Consider the following 20,727-nt stretch of genomic DNA (forward strand, 5'->3'; position numbering starts at 1 on the left):
GGAAAATGCACCAGTTGATGGTGACTGACAGTGAACTGCCAAGCATTGTCTGAAATTGAAACCTGGCAGGTTGAACCTGATTGGTCAAGACATTGCTCTGAGGAATGAACCAGCAAATGGTCGTCGCTTATTTTGTTTTGCTGAAACTGATGCAATGTATGTCTATGTTCTGTTTGTCTGCAAAGAACAGGCATCAGTGTATTAATATATGTAGCTCCCAGTACATACAAACATGTCACCCTGTAAGCCCGACAGAAGATCTTAAATTGGCTGTCAGTGTAATTCTTAGGACATGGAGGAATATTTAGCAAATGTTGTCCAATCACGGAATCACATCTAATGTTGCAAGCATGGGCTGGTTAGCTACGGGCCTGTACCTTGCCTGTTGTGAACAACAGAAGGGACACGCTGTTTACTACAATCCGCAAGTCTTTGGGACATACGGCCTACATATCTAGCATTGGCACTGAAATTCATGAACGACATTACTAATTTGTATAATAACCAGAACATCTTTTTGGCTTGGTGGCCGCACCCTGTGAGTGTCGAATACCACTCGTGTTATTACTGCATATTATTGGGTGAAACAACTAGCTTCACCTGTTGCTCACATTTTTCAGATACCTTGCCCTTCCAGGGTAACTTGAGATAGCCTGGGCACTTTTTAGGGCCGAACGTGATTGGCTGGCCCGCTCATGAATTTGTGCGATGTAAAGCATGAAATGATCAGACCAGAGTAACCATTAACCCCACGGGATGTCTTTGACATGCCTTATTGCAGCATCGAGCTTTCATGGTGGTCAAAAGCTTGGGCCACATTTATGAGGTTGCCAATAAGGCCAAACTTCTAGCACATGGAATTGCCTTCTCTCTACCAAGCAGAGTCCACTGACAACCAATCAGCATTCCCTTCTCACACAGTATAAATTTGTTGATTTCCCCTACATTGTATTCTTGAGAATGCCCTAATGAGTGCAAGGTGAAAAGCTTTGACCACAAAGGTCTCGTTTGTCAGCATTATATAAATATAAAATTATATGTTGATATGGAATTGCCAAATCACCGTTTCAATTCAAATTCTGAAATAACTAACCCACGAGTAGAACAAGGAGAGGATGCAATTCACTCCTCCTAACCTGATTATAAGAATAAATTCTGAACGAAACATCGCTGTGCAGCTCTGCAGAAAAATGAAATTAGCCTGGAGACTTACCTGAGTATGCACAGATGAAACTGCCTGGATCTCAACATTGAACACACCTTTGTGGCCATCTACCCATTTGATTTGTGGATTCTGGTTTGGAATCTTCTGCTTTGAACAAAAAGATGATTATAAAGTGGGAATGCATTTATAAAGTATATAAAGCACTGTAAATGTATTTGTCAGACATTGCAGAGCATTTTAAATGTTGCATATTTTTTATGGGCCAGGTTTAGCGAACCCCAAAGTGTATCATGGCGTTCACCTGGCCCACAACTTTTAATAGATTGTGGTATGGGGAGCACACGGCCCATTCGACAGGTCTGGTACAGCAGAAATGGAAAAGTATCTTTTAAAGAAAAACAATGTTTATTTATAAACTCAAGTTAACCTTTTTTTAAAACATACAGTGACCATCTTAGCAACCATTAATTCAAATACAACCCCCAAAGACTACAACACTAAGTAATCCTTTAAACTTTCCTTTTAACATCCATAAGACTTAAAAAAATAAATTTTAACAGAAGCACATAAGGTTAAAGTCACTACTGAGAGCTGTTATTAGTTTTTATATTACAGAGAGACTAATACCCCTTCTGACTGTGACTGCAGCTATCCAGCTCTGAAAACGAAACTAGGCTGCAGCAAACAGCCTAAAACAAAAGTAAAAAGCTGACAGCCCAGCTCCACCCACTCTCTGACATCACGGCAGTAATAAACATCCATTTCTTAAAGGTACTCTCACTGCAGATATTTATATACACGCCCATCTATAAACACCCATTTCTTAAAGGTACTCTCACATGATACATGAGAGGGATAAACTTAATCATGAGGAAGAATATCTCACTTTACTGGTTTGGATATCTTTCACTTTTCCCAGATTTCCTGCTTTTAGCTGTGTGCAGTTGTATCCAGCAGTCAGATAACTGAAAATGTCACTTTCTTCCCTACTATTTTTTGGCCTGACATCCTAAATGTATTTGCTGCCTGTCAAATTCACCAACTGAGAAAGGGGAATCTAGAAGTTCCCATCTGGTGGCAATGCAAGTCTTACATTAGTTTTGTATACAAATGGTCTTTGCCCTTGAAGATGATATTGTATCGTTGTTTTCACTTTCATCAGTGTAATGAAACAGACTGGTGGAACAGGATTAGGGCAGCATGACATAGGTGAAAGGCAATAATAATGATGGAAATGTCAGGCCTGTAAGTACATGGAACTTCATGACTTTCATTATAGAAGCTGATACAAGGCAGTGATGTAACTGTTCACTAAATATTTATTGTTGTAATTTAAGCGTTGGTTGATTCAGTACCATTGTGGCTTCAAGTTACTGGTGGATTTTATTTTGAAACAAATGGAGTAATGAAAACTGTGTATAGTGAAGGTTATAACCAACCCTGTGTTGGAATATAATCAAGGGTGTCAATCCGATGGGATTTATATTCTTGTATTTTATCATCAGCCTGCTCCAGGTGACCATTAGTTTATAGGGATACCAACATCTTCTGGCAAAACTCCAAAAACATTTATGCATGTACAATCAAATGAATTTGATTATTGCCAATAAGCCATGATACAGATCAGCAGGCAATGCTGTTTTGTTTCCCTCCCTCAACTCTCTCCTTTATAACCTTTTGAGTCTTGCTTTATATCTCAAACACCCCTACCTTTCTTCCAGAGCTGGGTGATTATGCAACCCTTGATTTTGGTGTTTCTGTAACACAAATGACTCTGTAGACCTTTAAAAATGGTAGATGGAATCCAGATGAGGAGGTTCTGCCCCCATTTCCAACAAGTTCAATTTTTGACAGCAGGGAAAGGGGAAGGGCGTGATTCACACAGCCAGGAAATCCAAATTCAACACTAACATACTCCATTTTGGCTGGTAAACGGTCTGATTCTGTAGTGTGTGGAGATGAATTGATGGAGCGAACATAAATGCTCTTGAAGGGCGGATAAAGTCTGTTTAAGTGTCATGTTGTGGGACAGTTTTAAAACTCTCAACTGGTTCTGAATGAAAATAAAACATGCTTACTTTGTCAGTGAGAATTTAAAACAATTCTTTTGGATGGCTTTGATTGACAGGCCATCTATTATAGGTTACACAGTTCCAATAGAGGTCTTTATTGACATTTCTCAAGGGCTATTACTGTATCATTATGAATGCTTGGCTATGTTTCAAAAGTTACAATGTTGACAGTTTAAAGTTTCAAGAATTAACTTTCTTGATGTGGGGCTGAAATAGAAGTTTGTTTTTTATTAGAGATCACAATCTAGGGAGATTTGAGAGGGTCTCATGAATGGGAGTTTTTCACTTTCAAGTGTGCAGGAGTAGGTTCTGTATTAGATTGTTATAAATGTATTTTTTTATCTCCATATGGCTCCTGAGCTCCGTGCATGGTGGATACTGGGCTATTGGCTATGGAGGTGGCATGAAGAGTATGGAGCATGCGGAGATGGGTCGGGGCTTTGAGACGGATGGAGGTGGCATGGGGCTGGTGGGGGGTTAGGAGGTTTGAGGGAGGAGGTTTAAAAGGCCTAACAGCTTCAAACAAAGCTGGGACAAAGTCTCAGAGAACCGAGGCAGGCTTTCTCACCAGCCTTCGCTCACTCCTGTGGCCACATCTGTTCTGCTTCTTGGATCAGCAGACACAACTCAATGTTGCCCCCCCCCCCCCCCCCCCCACCCCAGAACCTCATCCTCCACCTCCTAGGAGTAACAAATTGGGTCTAATGGGCTCTTCAAACCAAGGTGGGTGGTCTGAGTTGGGAAGCTTTCCTCGAAAATATCTGGCCCAATATGTTCATCCATTAATGATGGAAATGTTGTTTGTTGCCCATCGTTGCCAACAGAGTGTGTGAGGAGCCAGAGTGGCCCTAAAATATTTCTGCTTCCAACTTTGAAGCAGTAATATCATACCATGTTGAAGTGAGGGATGGCAGGATTGTTTTATGAGGAGAGAGTAAGGAAACTGGGCCTGTATTCGCTCGAGTTTTGAAGAATGAGAGCTAATCTCATTGAAACTTACAAAATTCTCACGTGGCGTGACAGGGTAAATATAGGTAGGATAGATCCCCTGGGATGTATAGCCTAGAACCAGCAGGCATAATCCCAGAATATCGGACGGGCAAATTTAACACTGAGATGAGGAAGAATTTCTTCACTCAGAGGGTGGTGAATCTACCACAGAGTGCTGTGGAAGGTCAATTATACAGCATGTTCAAAACAGAAATCGTTAATGAGTTTTTGATACCAATAACATCAAGGGATGTGGGGATAGCTTGGAAAAGTGGCATTCAAGTAGCTGACAAGACATGATCCAATTGAATGGCAGAGCAGGTTTGATGGGTTGAATAGCCTATTCCTTTTCAGGATGAAAAAAAAGTCAGCTTTCTCTGGTGATATATTACAGAATGTACATGCCTTGGATGAATAGGTGAACGTGAAATATACATGAAAGGCATGTATATATTTTCACTGCACTCCGACCTGCCCGGGAACGACTGAACCATACATACTACACAATCTGTGCCAAGCCATCCAACATAGCCAGGGCAATGGTTGAAGCTTTACAACTGACTTCAGTGTCCCTACAATATCATGGCCTCCCACACACGATCATGATCAGTACCTTCTGCTGCAAATGCACATGAGTGGCTGTCATAAGGAGATAGAATTAGCTGTGATTAGCCTCACACTCTGAAATGGGCTATCAGGACTCACTGACAAAGGTCTGGAGTTGAGACCCATTAGAATGTCAATGCCTTTCATGTATATTTCACGTTCACCTATTCATCCAAGGCATGTACATTCTGTAATATCAATGATTTCAAATGTCGGCATGGTGGCACTGCTGCCACACAGTGCCAGGGGCCCGGGTTGATTCCGGCCTTGGGTGACTGTCTTCATGGAGTTTGCATGTTTTTCCCTTGTCTATGTGGGTTTCGTCCGGGTGCTCTGGTTTCCTCCCAAAGATATGCAAGCTAGGTAGATTGGCCACGATTAATGCAGGGGTGACAGGGATAGGGTGGGGGAGTGGGCCTAAGCAGAGTGCTTTTTTGGAGGGTCGGTGCAGACTCGATGGACTGAATGGCCTCCTTCTGCATTGAAGGGATTCTCTGGATATGGATACACGGACAGGAGGTTGGCCATGCAGTTATGTACAGTTTTATACCATCCTATTTGCAGAATTGCCCATTACTTGGTCCTGACAAGTTCAGATGTACCACCATGAAATCAATCACAAGAAAGGTCAGTAGACTTACCAGTCTGTTGAGGCCAATGATCTGCCCTCAGCGAGGCCCTTCATTGAGGGATTGAAGCACCTGCTTATGGGGCTCCAATTGCCATTGTAGGACAGAATTCATTGGAGCATGTGCCATGCATTCTGGATGTTACTCGATGTGGGGATGTTGCTTCCTTTGGTTGGGGCTACGGGATAGGTATGATGAGGAGAAACCTCTTCACTCAGAGGGTGCTGAACCTTGGAATTCTCTGTCACAGAAGGCTGTGGAGGCCAAGTCACTGAATATATTTTAGAAGGAAATAGCTAGATTTCTGGACTGTAAAGGGGTATGGGAGAGAGTGGGAGTATGGTTGAGATAGAGGATCAGTCATGATAATATTGAATGGCGGATCAGACTCTTAAGGGCTGAATGGCCTACTGCTGCTCCTATTTTCTATGTTTCTATACTTTTCTATATAGTGTATGGAAGATAATAATAATAATAATAATTGCTTATTGTCACAAGTAGGCGTCAATGAAGTTACTGTGAAAAGTTCCCAAGTCGCCACATTCCGGTGCCTGTTCAGGGAGGCCGGTATGGGAATTGAAGCCGCGTTGCTGGCATTGTTCTACATTACAAGCCCATCTTGCAAACCCATCTTGCAGGTTACACTTACCTCTGGAGAGTGCATGGAGTATTTGTTGGGGAGCCTATCCAAGGCGACTGGCAGACAGTAATGGCCCGTCTGAAGACGCTCATTCATAAGAATTGGTAACCACTAGAAAATAAAGACGACACAATCCGTCAATTTACTGAACACTGCTGGGCACATCAAAGTTTTTTCCCACAAAGTCAGCAGCCTGTATATAAATGAACATTCCAAATCTTGTCTGGCAATCAACACCCGACATATTGGTTACAACTACCACTGTGACTGTGTGAGTGAAAATCCGAATTACAGGCGGAGCTGTAGAAAAAAGGCTGAGGGTGACCGAGCTCCCCATTTGATTCTTCTTCACTGGTTGCACCCCAATGATGCAAGAGACCAAGTTTGATGTAGAAAGGGGTTCTACCCCAGACCAGGCCCTGTAGAAATAAAAATCTGGGGTATACAAGTTCTGCCTTAACTGGCATACTTGCATTGTGGGTTGGAATTGGCTAGAAGGACTAAAGTGGGGTAATTGAAATAATTCAACTTTAAACATTGATAGCTTTGAACTAAGTAGGCAACTTCAATTATGGGCATCTATAGCTTTGAAAGAATAGTTATTAAGGTCATTTCTCAGCATGATGGTGTGGGAAAGTAACAATCACAAACTTAATGACCTTCACATGATGGGGAAGCAAAAGTGTGATAAGAACCACAGATCTCAGCCTTCAGTTAGTTAAATTACAGCAACAGCCTGTATAATGCTGCTTATTAGGATTTTGTAGTGTAAAGGTGATAAACTTTATAGGGATGGCCAAACCAGCATTGCCCAAATCCCATAAATGAATAAAACAAAAGATGCAACTATGTGACATGGCCTTTGTATCAGGCAGACACCCTGTAGGAGAAGGTTGAGTCTCCCAAGCTTGCTTGGGAATAAATGTCTCTGTTACAGCAAGGAATAGACTTGAGTGGTTTTAATCTTTTACTGCAACAGATTGGTGTAGTCGGCAGGATCGTCACAAAATCAACACTAGCACTGGACTGGGGGGGTCAGCATTTGAAATGGGAAGCTGGTGGGTCAGTCTGAACGAGTGTGTGATTGTAGTAAAGAGGTAGAATGGAACAAAGAAGTTGAGAGTTGAAAAGGTAATGGGTTTTTTGATGGTGAAATATATTACCATACTCCAAAAGTTGATGAGGTTTCGGAAAATAAAGAAATAACTTAGGAAATGGTGAATTTGAGAAAGCAATTCCAGCAGAGAGATCAAGAGACAGATGGTTTAGAGAGGCAGATTCATACTTCAGGGTTAGGAGCTGAGCAGTCAGCTACAATATTGTAACAGCACAGTATATCCAGTCTGCATGCAGGAGCTGCCTTGGTTGAGTGCAGCAACTATGGCTGGAGCTCACAGAAAGTAACAGGACTAACGAGAGGCTCATACAGTAGCTGGGTGATGACAAAATAACTGTAAGGGAAGCAGTTAAGCAGCCTCACGGTTAAGCTAGTCATTCCCTGTGTAGGTTTCAGCTATTGTAGATAAAAGGGGAATTGGGAAAACAGCAGGGGTTACTAGCCGCAGTTACAGGAGGCAAGTTCCTCTTTCAGCGAGATGATATACCACTTGCTTGTGTGCCTGACCAAAATGTAAAACAATCCATTTCTCTAAACCCCATCCAGTCATAAGCAAGGTGTGGCTGAACGGCTACCTAAGATGACGTTGTGCAAAGGATACTGAGAATTTTTGCCAAGTATAGGACAAGCAGGCTGCGGTTTAAATAAACATTGATGAGCAAGCTGCAGCCTAGATGTTGCAATACACAGGAAAAAGGCCATCTCCAGGCCATCCCAGGAACAATAGAACTATCCAGTCAATCACAAATGTTGACCAGACACAGCAACACCTAAACTCTTTATTTGGAAAGCCTACATGCCCTTAACACCTGCAGACATGGTCGGTGAGTGCACACTTCAAAATCGAAGTGGCAGCCATTGATTGGATCTCATCGATCAGGGTGATCGAACCCTGATCAACGCATTGGCAATGACCCGGTGACCGCCCAAAAGGGCGCAAAATCCCTTGAGGTAGAACGTGCCGCGCCACTTTCCAATCTCTCTCTGCAGCAGCCAGCACCAGGAATACAACAATGGTGAACTTCACCGGCTATCACCAGGAGGAAGACCAGAGCCAGAGTATTAAGCCAGACCAAGGACCAAACATAGAGGACGACAGAAACCAGATCACGGATAAAGGCCAATATCTGTTTGGGTACTTGTCAGTCACTCAAAGTTAAGTCAAGGTTGGTATTGCACTTTAGCATTTTGTCGTATAACTTAAACTGATATTGTGATTGATTGATTCTAATATTGTGTGTGTGACAAAAGACTACTGATTTAAAACAAAATCGACTCGCAGTCATTTGTCCACCGCAGAAGGGTTAAAGACACACTGTGCACAACAAAGATAGTTGGGAGAAAGTAAGAAGTTAACTTCATAGCCCACAGTATAATTCAGATGCTGTGTGAAAAGGCAACATAAAGAAAAAAATAACTTGTGAGTACCTGTATTTTGCTGAAGTATGAATAATTTTCCTGTCTGAATGTGATTCCTCGTGTGTCTGTGCTGTTTGTGTGTCAGTGAACTAGTGGCTTGTGACCCCCTGTAGTTTAATGTTTGTATACATTTGTATTATGGTTGAAATCTTAAACCGGCTTAAACTTTAATTTGTTTTTATCTTCCCTGGAGCTCGCAATCCAGGGATACCTTTGTCACTTTGGGTTTATCTCATTACAGGAGTTCATATTTTTAGGGGTGCATGGAATTATGAAAGTATGCTTGTGATTACTGCATGTCCCCAAGTTAATTTACTTCAAGGTTTAACTGTGGATTTGTGGGAACTCAATGAAATTTTTGCGAAGGAATTTTCAGTTTGTAGTGTTCTGTCTCTTTAGCCCTCTGTAGTGAGAGATTGCTGAGAATTAACGGTCTGAAATTTACAAGCATATGTGTTGTTTCGGTTTTATATGAATGTTCATAGGTATGTTTTATTGTTGTTTTGGGCTATATAATGTATATATATATAAAACCATAGAATCCCTACAGTGCAAAAGGAGGCCATTTGGCTCATGGATTCTGCATTGACCCTCTGAAAGAGCACCCTACCTAGGCCCAATTCCCCACACTATCCCCGTAACCCCATGTAATCTTTGGATACAAGGGACAATTTAGCATGGCCAATTCACCTAACCTGAACAGGGCGCTGAGGAAGAGGTTGCAGGTGGGAGAACTGCCAAGGGCGATAGTGGTGAGACTGCATCGGTTCCTGGATAAAGAAAAGGTCCTGAGGTGGGCGAGGCAGACCAAGAAATGCACCTGGGAGGAGAGTGAGCTGCTGATTTACCTAGACCTGGGTGTGGAGCTGGCTAAGAAGAGGGCCGGGTACAACTGGATAAAGGCGGTCCTCTTTCAGAAGAGCGTGAAGTTTGGCATATTGTACCCTGCCCACTTGTGAGTAACGTATCAAAAGCAAGAATTTTGTTTTGATTCACCGGCGGAAGTGATGGACTTTATGAGGGACCATGGACTGGGAGGAGTGCGAGGACATTGAACTTGAGAGGGGTTTTGTATAAACTGCGGGGCATATTAGGTGGGTAATTTGGGGTAGGTTTCAACGGGGGGAGCAGTGATGGTGAATGTGCCTTTTGTTTCTCTTAGTTGGTCGTTGGGAGGATGGGGGGGGCTGGGGGGGGGGAGGGATAGACTGGAGGGGTGAGGGGAAGTCAGAGGCCTCAGACAGAGGCCACCATGCTAGTTGGACGGGCCAGTTAAAGGGAATGAAGTGGGGGGTTGCTAGGAGCAAGGCATGGGGTTGTTTTTTAGTTTGGTGGTTGGGGGGAGGTTGCTGACATGGGTGTGATTGGCGTGGCGCAGTTAGGAAGGGAGAGATGACGGCAGACATCTGTGGGCAGGCCTGGAGGAGCACGTGACGCAGGCAGGGTCTGGCTTAAAAGGGGTATGGCTGGTTGGTAGGGGAGGGGGACGGGAAACCCTCTGACCAGGCTGGTCACCTAGAATGTGAGGGCGGAATGGACAGTTAAATGGTTGATTGTCTTTGCACATCTGAGGAGTCTGAAAGCAGGTGTTATGTTTTTGCAGGAGAAGCAACTGAAGTTGGGAGATCAGACAAGGCTGAGGAAGGGATTGGTGAGGCAGGTGTTCCACTCGGGGCTGGACATGAGGACGAGGAGAATGGCGGTGTTGGTTAATATGAGAGTAGCTTTTGAGGTGGGGTCATCGTGGCTGATCCAGGGGTAGGTCAATGGAGAGTTGGAGGGGATGCCGGTGGTCCCGGTGAATGTTTATGCCTCGCATTGGGATGGCGTGGACTTGATGGGGCGGGTATTAGGGAGGATCCCGGAACTGGATACGCATTGGCTGATTATGGGGTGACGATTTCATTACCATAAGACCATAAGAAACAGAAGCAGAATTAGGCCATTTGGCCCATCAAGTCTGTTCCGCCATTCAATCATGGTTGATATTTTCCTCATCCCAGATTACGGTCCCAGATTCAAGTTTGGACTGGCGAGTCCGAAGTCATCGAGGGTGTCAGAGGTGGCAAGATAGTTGAGGGGGTTCATGGAGCGCACTGGGAGGGTGGACTCGTTGAGGTTTGGGAGGCTGAGGGCGAAGGAGTTTTTTGTACTTCCATGTACACCAGTTGCACTCCCAGATTGATTTTTTAAAATATGGATAAGGCGCTGCTGGCCGTCTTGGAGTACTCGGCAATTGTGGTTTCTGACCATGTGCTTCACTGGGTGGATTTGTGGGTAGTGCAGGGAGAGGCCCAACAGCCGCTTTGGAGGCCAGACGAGAGGCTGCTGGCGGATGAGGGGAATGAAGGCGGATTTCAAGAAGTGGAATGTGTTGCCGCTGTCACTGGCTGGGCGGTGAAAATGATGGTGCTGCCCAGGTTCTTGTTCCAGAACCTTCCTGTCTTTGTTTCCAAGTCCTTTTTTCAGGAAGGTTAACAGGATAATTTCAGGCTGTGTCTGTGTGTGTGTGGGGGGAGAAGACACCATGGGTGAAGCGGGTGTTACTGGAGAGGGGACGATTGGTGGGGGCATGTGGGGGAGTTGCGGGGGTGGGGGGGGGGCTGTCTTTATTATTGGGTGGCGAATATTGGTGATGAAATAGGCTGTGGAGGACAAGTCAGTTTGGGGGCTAATGGAGACGTCGTCGTACAGGGGAATGAGTTTGAGGGCTCTGTTGTTGGCACCTCTTCCGTTCTCGGTGGTCAGGTCCTCAGTGAGTACAGTGGTGGTTTTGGCGTTACAGGTGTGGAGCCAGTGCATGCAACATTTTGGACAGGAGGGTATGTCGCCGATATGGGACGACCATAGGTTTGTGCCGGTGGGGCTGGATACGAGGTTCCAGGGGTGGCGGCAGATGGGGATAGGGACTTTAGAACAGTACAGCACAGAACAGGCCCCTCAGCCCTCGATGTTGTGCCGAGCAATGACCACCCCACCCAAACCCACGCAACCCGTATACCCGTAACCCAACAATCCCCCCATTAACATTACACTACGGGCAATTTTAGCATGGCCAATCCACCTAACCCGCACATCTTTGGACTGTGGGAGGAAACCGGAGCACCCGGAGGAAACCCACGCACACACGGGGAGGACGTGCAGACTCCACACAGACAGTGACCCAGCCGGGAATCGAACCTGGGACCCTGGAGCTGTGAAGCATTGATGCTAACCACCATGCTACCGTGAGGCCCTTGTTACTTGTTATGTCCACCCCTGCATGCGGATCAGCCCTCCCCCCCACTAAATCCGCAGCCGCCATGCTGAGTTCCCGACGGGGGAAACCATGAGAGACCCACGCCGTCGGGTACTCAGCCGGTCGGGGACGGAGCATCACGGGGCGAGCCTCAGCCAACGTACGGAGGCCGTGGATTCTGTGCGAGTATGCCGCTTTTCAGGGGGCAGAGCATCATGAAAGTGGATCAGCCCCCGATTTCGGTGCCATTGGGGATTCTCCACCCCGTCGCCGAAGCGATTTCGGAGTCGGGGAATCCAGCCCCAGGTGTGAAAAAACAACATCGACTGTTGCCTAGTTTCCCATGCAGTGAGAAAACCAGTGCAGTAAAATGATATTGACTGTTTCCTACTGTTTGGTGGAGTGACGGGGAAAAGAACCTGGGACGGTAGTCCAGCTATCAACAGTGCATTAGTCATGACAGATACAAATTTGGATTGGGGTCCCGAAGGGTCACTCCCTGAACCCGGGTTCAATTGGGACCTTGGGTGATTGTCTGTGTGGAGTTTGCACATTCTCCCCGTTTCTGCGTGGGTTTCCTCCGGGTGCTCCGGTTTCCTTCCACAGTCCAAAGATGCGTGGGTTAGGTGGATTGGCCACGATAAAATCACCCTTCAGTGTTCAACGCTATGCAGGCTAGGTGGGGTTGTGGGGATAGGGCTGGGGAGCGGACCTAGGTAGGGAGCTCTTTCAGAGGGCTGGTGCGGACACAATGGGCCAAATGGCCTCCTTCTGCACTGTCGAGATTCTAGGTTCTATGGAAACTGTGCTCCAGTGGTTGTTCTTCTTTTATGGGCAGCACGGTGTCACAGTGGTTAGCACTGCTTCCTCACAGCGCCAGGGATCCGGGTTCAATTCCAACCTCGGGTGATTGTGTGGAGTTTGTACATTTTCCCCGTGTCTGCGTCGGTTTCTTCCGGGTGCTCCGGTTTCCTCCCACAGTCCACAGATGTTCAGGTTAGGTGGGTTGGCCATGCTAAATTGCCCCATTAGTGTCCAAAGGTAAGGTGGGGTGGTAGGGTAGGGAGTGGGCCTTGATCGGCTACTCTTGCGGAGTGTTGGTGCAGACTCGTTGAACAAATGGCTTCCCTCTGCACTGTAGGAATTCTCGGATTCTATGACATGTGTTGGTCAGGTAAATCAGAGTTGGGCTGCTGATTCAGGAAAAGGGACAATTATGAAAGGAACAAGTGGTACTTTGAACCAGACTTACCCACAACAATATAAAGAACCAGACTTTGCAAAATGGGAGTTAATTCTTTTTGATACCAGCTCCAACTTTTAGACTGATTAATTCCACCTCAAGCACAATGGACCCTTGTGTTTTATTTAGACATTTTTGGCAGAGTCAAAGGAGGCAGCTCGACAACACTGCTGGGATAATTTTAAAACCGAAAAAGAAGTCAGGCAAATAGTGTAGTGGGTTCCCTTGAGAAAATAAAAATTGCTTCAGGGAAAGGAGGCAAGGATTCAAACCATGTTGATGTCTGGAATCGAATAAGAATGTTTGATTTCTGTTTCCAAGATTTGATGAGAATATTTCATTGGAGTTCCCAGACAAACTGAATAACAGAACATTCAGATGTAAAATGGTGTGCGGAAATAGGAAACAAAGTTAGGGGAAAGAAGAGAGGGCGAGACTTCAATAAAGAGCGCAGAGAGAGGGCAAGACTTCAATAAAGAGCGCCGAAAGAAAGAGGGCAAGACTTCAATAAAGAGCGCGGAGAGAGGGCGAGACTTCAATAAAGAGCGTGGAGAGAGAGAGGGCGAGACTTCAATAAAGAGCGCGGAGAGAGAGGGCAAGACTTCAATAAAGAGCGTGGAGAGAGAGAGGGCGAGACTTCAATAAAGAGCGCGGAGAGAGAGGGCAAGACTTCAATAAAGAGCACGGAGAGAGAGAGGGCAAGACTTCAATAAAGAGTGCGGAGAGAGGGAGGGCAAGACTTCAGTAAAGAGTGCGGAGAGAGAGAGGGCGAGACTTCAGTAAAGAGCGCGGAGAGAGGGTGAGACGTCAGTAAAGAGCGCGGAGAGAGAGAGGGCGAGATTTCAGTAAAGAGCACGGAGTGAGAGAGAGGGCGAGACTTCAGTAAAGAGCACGTAGAAAGAGAGGACGAGACTTCAGTAAAGAGCACGGAGAAAGAGAGGTCGAGACTTCAGTAAAGAGCGCGGAAGAGGGCAAGACTTCAGTAAAGAGCGCGGAGAGAGGGCGAGACTTCAGTAAAGAGCACTATCGGGTAAGACAGCTGTTGGTTCAAAATTGAAAACAAAACGGTAATGTGATGTCACACGAGACTATAACCTGATTGGCTGAAAGTCAGACTGGGCTAAATTTGAATATCTAGGGAGTTACTGATTTAAATACTAGTTTTTATTTGACTTAGATTACCATTTTTAAATTGATTTGAATTACTATTCTTAAAATTTTTAATTTGACTTAAGTAACTATTTTGGGTTGATTTAAATTACTATTTTTAATTTGATTTAAATAACTTTTTAAATTTCAATTAAATAACTATTTTTAATTTGTTGTCAGATCAAGAGGGATAAATACTCAGTTATCTAATGAAATAGTATACGGGGATTTGATTTAATCTGACAAAAAACATCTTTCTAAAGTTTAATTTCAAAGGTTTAATTTAAAGGAATAATTCATGGCAGGACAGCTCCAAGATGTGGTCTGCTCCTCCTGCTCCATGTGGCAGGCTGGTGACAGTTCCAGTCCCCAGGGTCAGCATGTGTGCAGGAAGTGTCTCCAGTTGCAGCTCCTGGAAGCTCGAGTTTCAGAGTTGGAGCGGCAGCTGGAGACACTGTGGAGCATCCGCGAGTCGGAGAGTATCGTGGATAGCACGTATAGAGAGGTGGTCACACCGCAGGCTCAGACTCTGCAGGCAGGAAGGGAATGGGTGACCACCAGACAGAGCAAGAGAGCGAGGCAGGTAGTGCAGGAATCTCCTGTGGCCATTCCCCTGCAGAACAGATATACCGTTTTGGATACTGTTGAGGGGAATGGCCTTTCAGGGGAAAACAGCAATAGCCAAACTCGTGGCACCACGGTTAGTTCTGCTGCAGAGGGTAGGGCTGATAAGTGTGACAGTGCAACAGTTATACGGGATTCAATTATAAGAGGAGTGGACAGGCGTTTCTGTGGCCGCAAACGAGACTCCAGGATGGTATGTTGCCTCAAGGGCAGCACGGTAGCATAGTGGTTAGCCCAACTGCTTCACAGCTCCAGGGTCCCAGGTTCGATTCCCGGCTTGGGTCACTGTCTGTGCGGGGTCTGCACGTTCTCCCCGTGTCTGCATGGTGCTCCGGTTTCCTCCCACAGTCCAAAGATGAGCAGGTTAGGTGGATTGGTCATGGTAAATTGCCCTTTGTGTCCAAAATTGCCCTTAATGTTGGGTGGGGTTACTGGGTTATGGGGTGGAGGTGTGGGCTTGGGTCGGGTGCTCTTTCCAAGAGCCGGTGCAGACTCGATGGGCCGAATGGCCTCCTTCTGCACTGTAAAATCTATGATTCAAACTATGATTCCCTGGTGCTAGGGTCAAGGATGTCTCGGAGCGGGTACAGGACATTCTGGAGGGGGAGGGTGGAACAGTCAGTGGTCGTGGTACGCATCGGTAAAAACGACATAGGTAAAAAAAGGGATGAGGTCCTAAAAGCAGAATACAGGGAGCTAGGAAGGAAGTTCAGAAATCGGACCTTGAAGGTCGTGATCTCAGGATTACTACCGGTGCCACATGCTAGTCAAAGTAGAAATGACATGATGAATAACGTGGCTGAAGGGATGGTGTCAGGGGGAGGGTTTCAGATTCCTGGAGCATTGGGACCAGTTCTGGGGGAGGTGGGACCTGTACAGACTGGACAGGTTACAACTGGGCAGAACTGGAACTGATGTCTTTGGGGGGTTATTTGCTCGAGTGGTTGGGGAGTGTTTCAACTAATGTGGCAGGGAATGGGAACCGATGCAGGAAGTCAGAAGGTAGTAAAACAGGGACAGAAACAAAAGGCAGTAAGGGGGAAAGTGTAAGGCAGAGAGGCCATAGTCAAAAATCAAAAAGGGCGACAGCACAAGGTACAGTGACTGAGGGGAGCTCAGTGAATAGGCCCAGTAATACTAAAAGGTATAAAACGGGAAGTAAAAACATAATAGAAAGCGACACGGCAGGTTGTTACATGAAGATATGGGTTCACCGACTCGGAAAATAAGGAGGAAAGTTAAGAGGAAAAATAACTTACAAGAGGTTGGTGATCAAGGTGTTAAGATTCAAAACAGAGGTATAAAAGCCAACATAAGTGTACTTTACCTAAAATTTCCTGTAGTATTCGGAATAAGGTAAATGAGTTGATGGCGCAAATCATCGTGAATGACTATGATTCAGTGGCCATTACTGAAACATGGTTAAAGGATGGTCACGACTGGGAGTTAAATATTCAAGGGTATCAAACTATTCGGAAGGACAGATTGGATGGTAAGGGAGGTGGTGTAGCTCTGTTATTTAAGGATGACATCCGGGCAATAGTAAGGGATGACATCGGTACTATGGAGGATAAGGTTGAATCAATTTGGGTGGAAATCAGGAATAGTAAGGCGAAAAAGTCACTGATAGGAGTAGTCTGTAGGCCACTAAATAGTAACATTATGGTAGGGCAGGCAATAAACAAAGAAGTAACTGATGCATGTAGAAATGGTACAGCACTTATCATGGGGAATTTTAATCTACATGTCGATTGGTTTAACCAGGTCGGTCAAAGCAGCCTTGAGGAGGAGTTTATAGAATGTATCCGCGATAATTTCCTGGAACAGTATGTAATGGAACCTACGAGGGAACAAGCGGTCCCAGATCTGGTCCTGTGTAACGAGACAGGATTGATTAATGATCTCATAGTTAGGGATCCTCTCGGAAGGAGCGATCACAATATGGTGGAATTTAAAATACAGATGGAGGGTGAGAAGGTAAAATCAAACACTAGTGTTTTGTGCTTAAACAAAGGAGATTACAATGGGATGAGAGAAGAGCTAGCTAAGGTAGACTGGGAGCAAAGACTTTATGGTGAAACAGTTGAGGAACAATGGAGAACCTTCCAAGTGATTTTTCACCGTGCTCAGCAAAGGTTTGTACCAACAAAAAGGAAAGAAGGTAGAAAGAGGGAAAATCTACCGTGGATATCTAAGGAAATAAGGGAGAGTATCAAATTGAAGGAAAAAGCATACAAAGTGGCAAAGATTAGTGGGAGACTAGAGGACTGGGAAATCTTTAGATGGGAACAGAAAGCTACTAAAAAAGCTATAAAGAGTAAAATAGATTCAGAGTAAACTTGCTCTGAATATAAAAACAGATAATAAAAGTTTCTACAAATATATAAAACAAAAAAAGAGTGGCTAAGGTAAATGGATGAGAAGGGAGATTTAATAATGGGAGATGAGTAAATGGCTGAGGAGCTGAACAAGTTTTTTGGGTCGGTCTTCACAATGGAAGACACAAATAACATGCCAGTAACTGATGGAAATGAGGCTATGACAGGTGAGGACCTTAAGATGATTGTTATCACTAAGGAGGTAGTGATGGGCAAGCTAATGGGGCTAAAGTTAGACAAGTCTCCTGGCCCTGATGGAATGCATCCCAGAGTGCTAAAAGAGTTGGCTAGGGAAATTGCAAATGCACTAGTGATAATTTACCAAAATTCACTAGACTCTGGGATTGGCCTGGCGGATTGGAAATTAGCAAACGTGACACCACTGTTTAAAAAAGGAGGTAGGCAGAGAGCGGGTAATTATAGGCCAGTTAGCTTGACTTTGGTAGTAGGGAAGATGCTGGAATCTATCATCAAGGAAGAAATAGCGAGGCATCTGGATGGAAATTATCCCATTGGGCAGACGCAGCATGGGTTCATAAAGGGCAAGTCGTGCCTAACTAATTTAGTGGAATTTTTTGAGGACATTATCAGTGCGGTAGATAATGGGGAGCCAATGTATGTGGTGTACCCTGATTTCCAGAAAACTCTTGACAAGGTGCCGCACAAAAGGTTGCTGCATAAGATAAAGATGCATGGCATTAAGGGTAAAGTAGTAGCATGGATAGAGGATTGGTTAATTAATATAAAGCAAAGAGTGGGGATTAATGGGTGTTTCTCTGGTTGGCAATTAGTAGCTAGTGGTGTCCCTCAGGGATCCATGTTGGGCGCACAATTGTTCACAATTTACATAGATGATTTGGAGTTGGGGACCAAGTGCAATGTGTCCAAGTTTGCAGACGGCATTAAGATGAGTGGTGAAGCAAAAAGTGCAGAGGAACCTGAAGTCTGCAGAGGGATTTGGATAGGTTCAGTGAATGGGCTAGGGTCTGGCAGATGGAATACAATGTTGACAAATGTGAGGTTATCCATTTTGGTAGGAATAACAGCAAAAGGGATTATTTAAATGATAAAATATTAAAACATGCTGCTGTGCAGAGAGACCTGGGTGTGCTAATGCATGAGTCGCAAAAAGCTGGTTTCCAAGTGCAACAGGTGATTAAGAAGGCAAATGGAATTTTGTCCTTCATTGCTAGAGGGATGGCGTTTAAGACTAGGGAGGTTATGCTGCAATTGGATAAGGTGTTAGTGAGGCCACACCTGAGAAAGGATGTACTGGCGCTGGAGGGTGTGCAGAGGAGATTCACTTGGTTAATCCCAGATCAGAAGGGGTTGGATTATGAAGAGAGGTTGAGGAGACTGGGGGCGGAATTCTCTGCTCCCCACGTGGTGTGGGAGAATCATGGGAGGACCTCCCGACATTTTTTACGCCCCCCTGGCGCCCCCAGCGATTCTCTCCCCCCCCCCCTCGGAAAAGTCCCCGTGCGCCGTTTTTCACGGCGAACGACGATTCTCCGAGCCCAATGGGCCGAGCGGCCGGCCCTTCACGCCCGTTTCACCACAGCAGCAACCACACCTGGTCGCTGCATTCGTGAAACGGGCGGCAGATGCCCGTTTGGGACATCTAGGGGCCCGATTTGGACGGGAGCACCGCGACTGTGCTCGGGAGGGGACAGGCCCGCGATCGGTGCCCACTGATCGTCAGGCCTGCGTCCAAAACGGATGCACTCTTTCCCCTCCGCCGCCCGGCAAGATCAAGCCGCCACGTCTTGCCGGGTGGCTGTGGAGAAAGACGGCACCGCGCATGCGCGTGTTCGTGCCATCTGCGCGGTGATGTCATCCGCGCATGCGCGGGTTGGAACCAGCAACCCGCGCATGCGCGGATGACATCATGAAAAGTGCCGTTCACGCGTCATTTCTGGCGGCCGAGGCCGCGGCCGGGATCGACGGGGGCCCGCTCCTAGCCCCCCGGGTGGGGGTGAATTAGGTGCGGGGAGCGGGCCCCAAGGCCGTCGTGAACCACGGCCGAGTTCACGACGGCCTCCGCGATTTTTGGCCTTAGCGGAGAATACCGCCCTGGGACTGTACTCATTGGAATTTAGAAGGATGCGAGGGGATCTTATAGAAACATATAAAATTATGAAGGGAATAGATAGGATAGTTGCGGGAAAGTTGTTTCCACTGGCGGGTGACAGCAGAACTAGGGGGCATAGTTTCAAAATAAAAGGAAGTAGATTTAGGACTGAGTTTAGGAGGAACTTCTTCACCCAAAGGATTGTGAATCTATGGAATTCCCTGCCCAGTTAAGCAGTTGAGGCTCCTTCATTAAATGTTTTCAAGACAAAGATAGATAGTTTTTTGAAGAATAAAAGAATAAACGATTATGGTGTCCAGGCGGGAAAGTGGAGCTGAGTCCACAAAAGATCAGCCATGATCTAATTGAATGTTGGAGCAGGCTCGAGATGCCAGATGGCCTACTCCTGCTCCTAGTTCTTATGTAAAACGGAATTTGATAATCCGACCATCATCCAAGACATTTGAATTGTACAGGGGGAGAAAAGCTAAGATCTAGAGTCAGAGATCCCCTTGACATGGTTAATGTAGCCTAAATTACAGGTGCAACAGGTGATTAAGAAGGCAAATGGAATTTTGTCCTTCATTGCTAGAGGGATGGAGTTTAAGACTAGGGAGGTTATGCTGCAACTGTATAAGGTGTTAGTGAGGCCACACCTGGAATACTGTGTTCAGCTTTGGTCTCCTTACCTGAGAAAGGACATTCTGGCACTGGAGCGTGTGCAGAGGAGATTCACGAGGTTAATCCCAGAGTTGAGGGGGTTGAATTATGAGGAGAGGTTGAGTAGACTGGGACTGTACTCGTTGGAATTTAGAAGGATGCGTGGGTGGGTGGGTGCGTGGGTGGGTGGGTCTTGTACAAACATATAAAATTATGAAGGGAATAGATAGGATAGATGCAGGGAGGCAGTTCCCCCAGGCCATGCCAGAAGTACAGGAGAAGGTCATGGTCAGGGGACACTAGAATGATCTATATCTACCCCGCAAAGACAAGAACCTTACTACGTAAATATGACTGGTGACACATGTCTAGGTTTGGAAGCATTGGTCACAGGTGAAACCTTATATCGCACTGTCTGTCTCTGTCAGCAGGAATGCAACCAGTAGCTCACTTAACCATTTTGTTCCAGACAAATCCTCAGAGCAATGGTAATCTAAAGGACCGCAGCAGCAATAATCACACTCTTAACACTAACAACAGCATGGGAGGGCTCACCATGAACATCAGTAAAGCCACCTGTCTGCATCCAAGACAGTACATGCAGCTACATAAAGTAGGGAGCAGAGAATGGATAAATAAACCAAGTGTTTTGATTTCTGACAGAAGTCACTACCAGTAGTCGTGTTATTCAGATTCTATTATCAAAAAGAAGACAGACTGACTCAG

General features: G+C 45.6%; 1 protein-coding gene across 2 annotated transcripts in view; it reads right to left on the minus strand.

Moving 5' to 3' along the window:
- The window catches only part of dock8 (dedicator of cytokinesis 8), a 368,411-nt gene that overhangs the window by 118,257 nt on the left and 229,427 nt on the right, over positions 1 to 20,727 (minus strand). For both annotated transcript variants that reach the window (XM_038804697.1, XM_038804698.1), the window contains exons 18-19: positions 6,112 to 6,213; positions 1,214 to 1,309 (exon numbers count right to left, since the gene is read on the minus strand). In XM_038804697.1, coding sequence (XP_038660625.1) covers positions 1,214 to 1,309; positions 6,112 to 6,213 — 198 coding nt within the window. The remainder of the gene's footprint in view (positions 1 to 1,213; positions 1,310 to 6,111; positions 6,214 to 20,727) is intronic.

The sequence above is a fragment of the Scyliorhinus canicula genome, chromosome 8 (assembly GCF_902713615.1).
Source record: "Scyliorhinus canicula chromosome 8, sScyCan1.1, whole genome shotgun sequence".
NCBI classification, from domain to species: domain Eukaryota; kingdom Metazoa; phylum Chordata; class Chondrichthyes; order Carcharhiniformes; family Scyliorhinidae; genus Scyliorhinus; species Scyliorhinus canicula.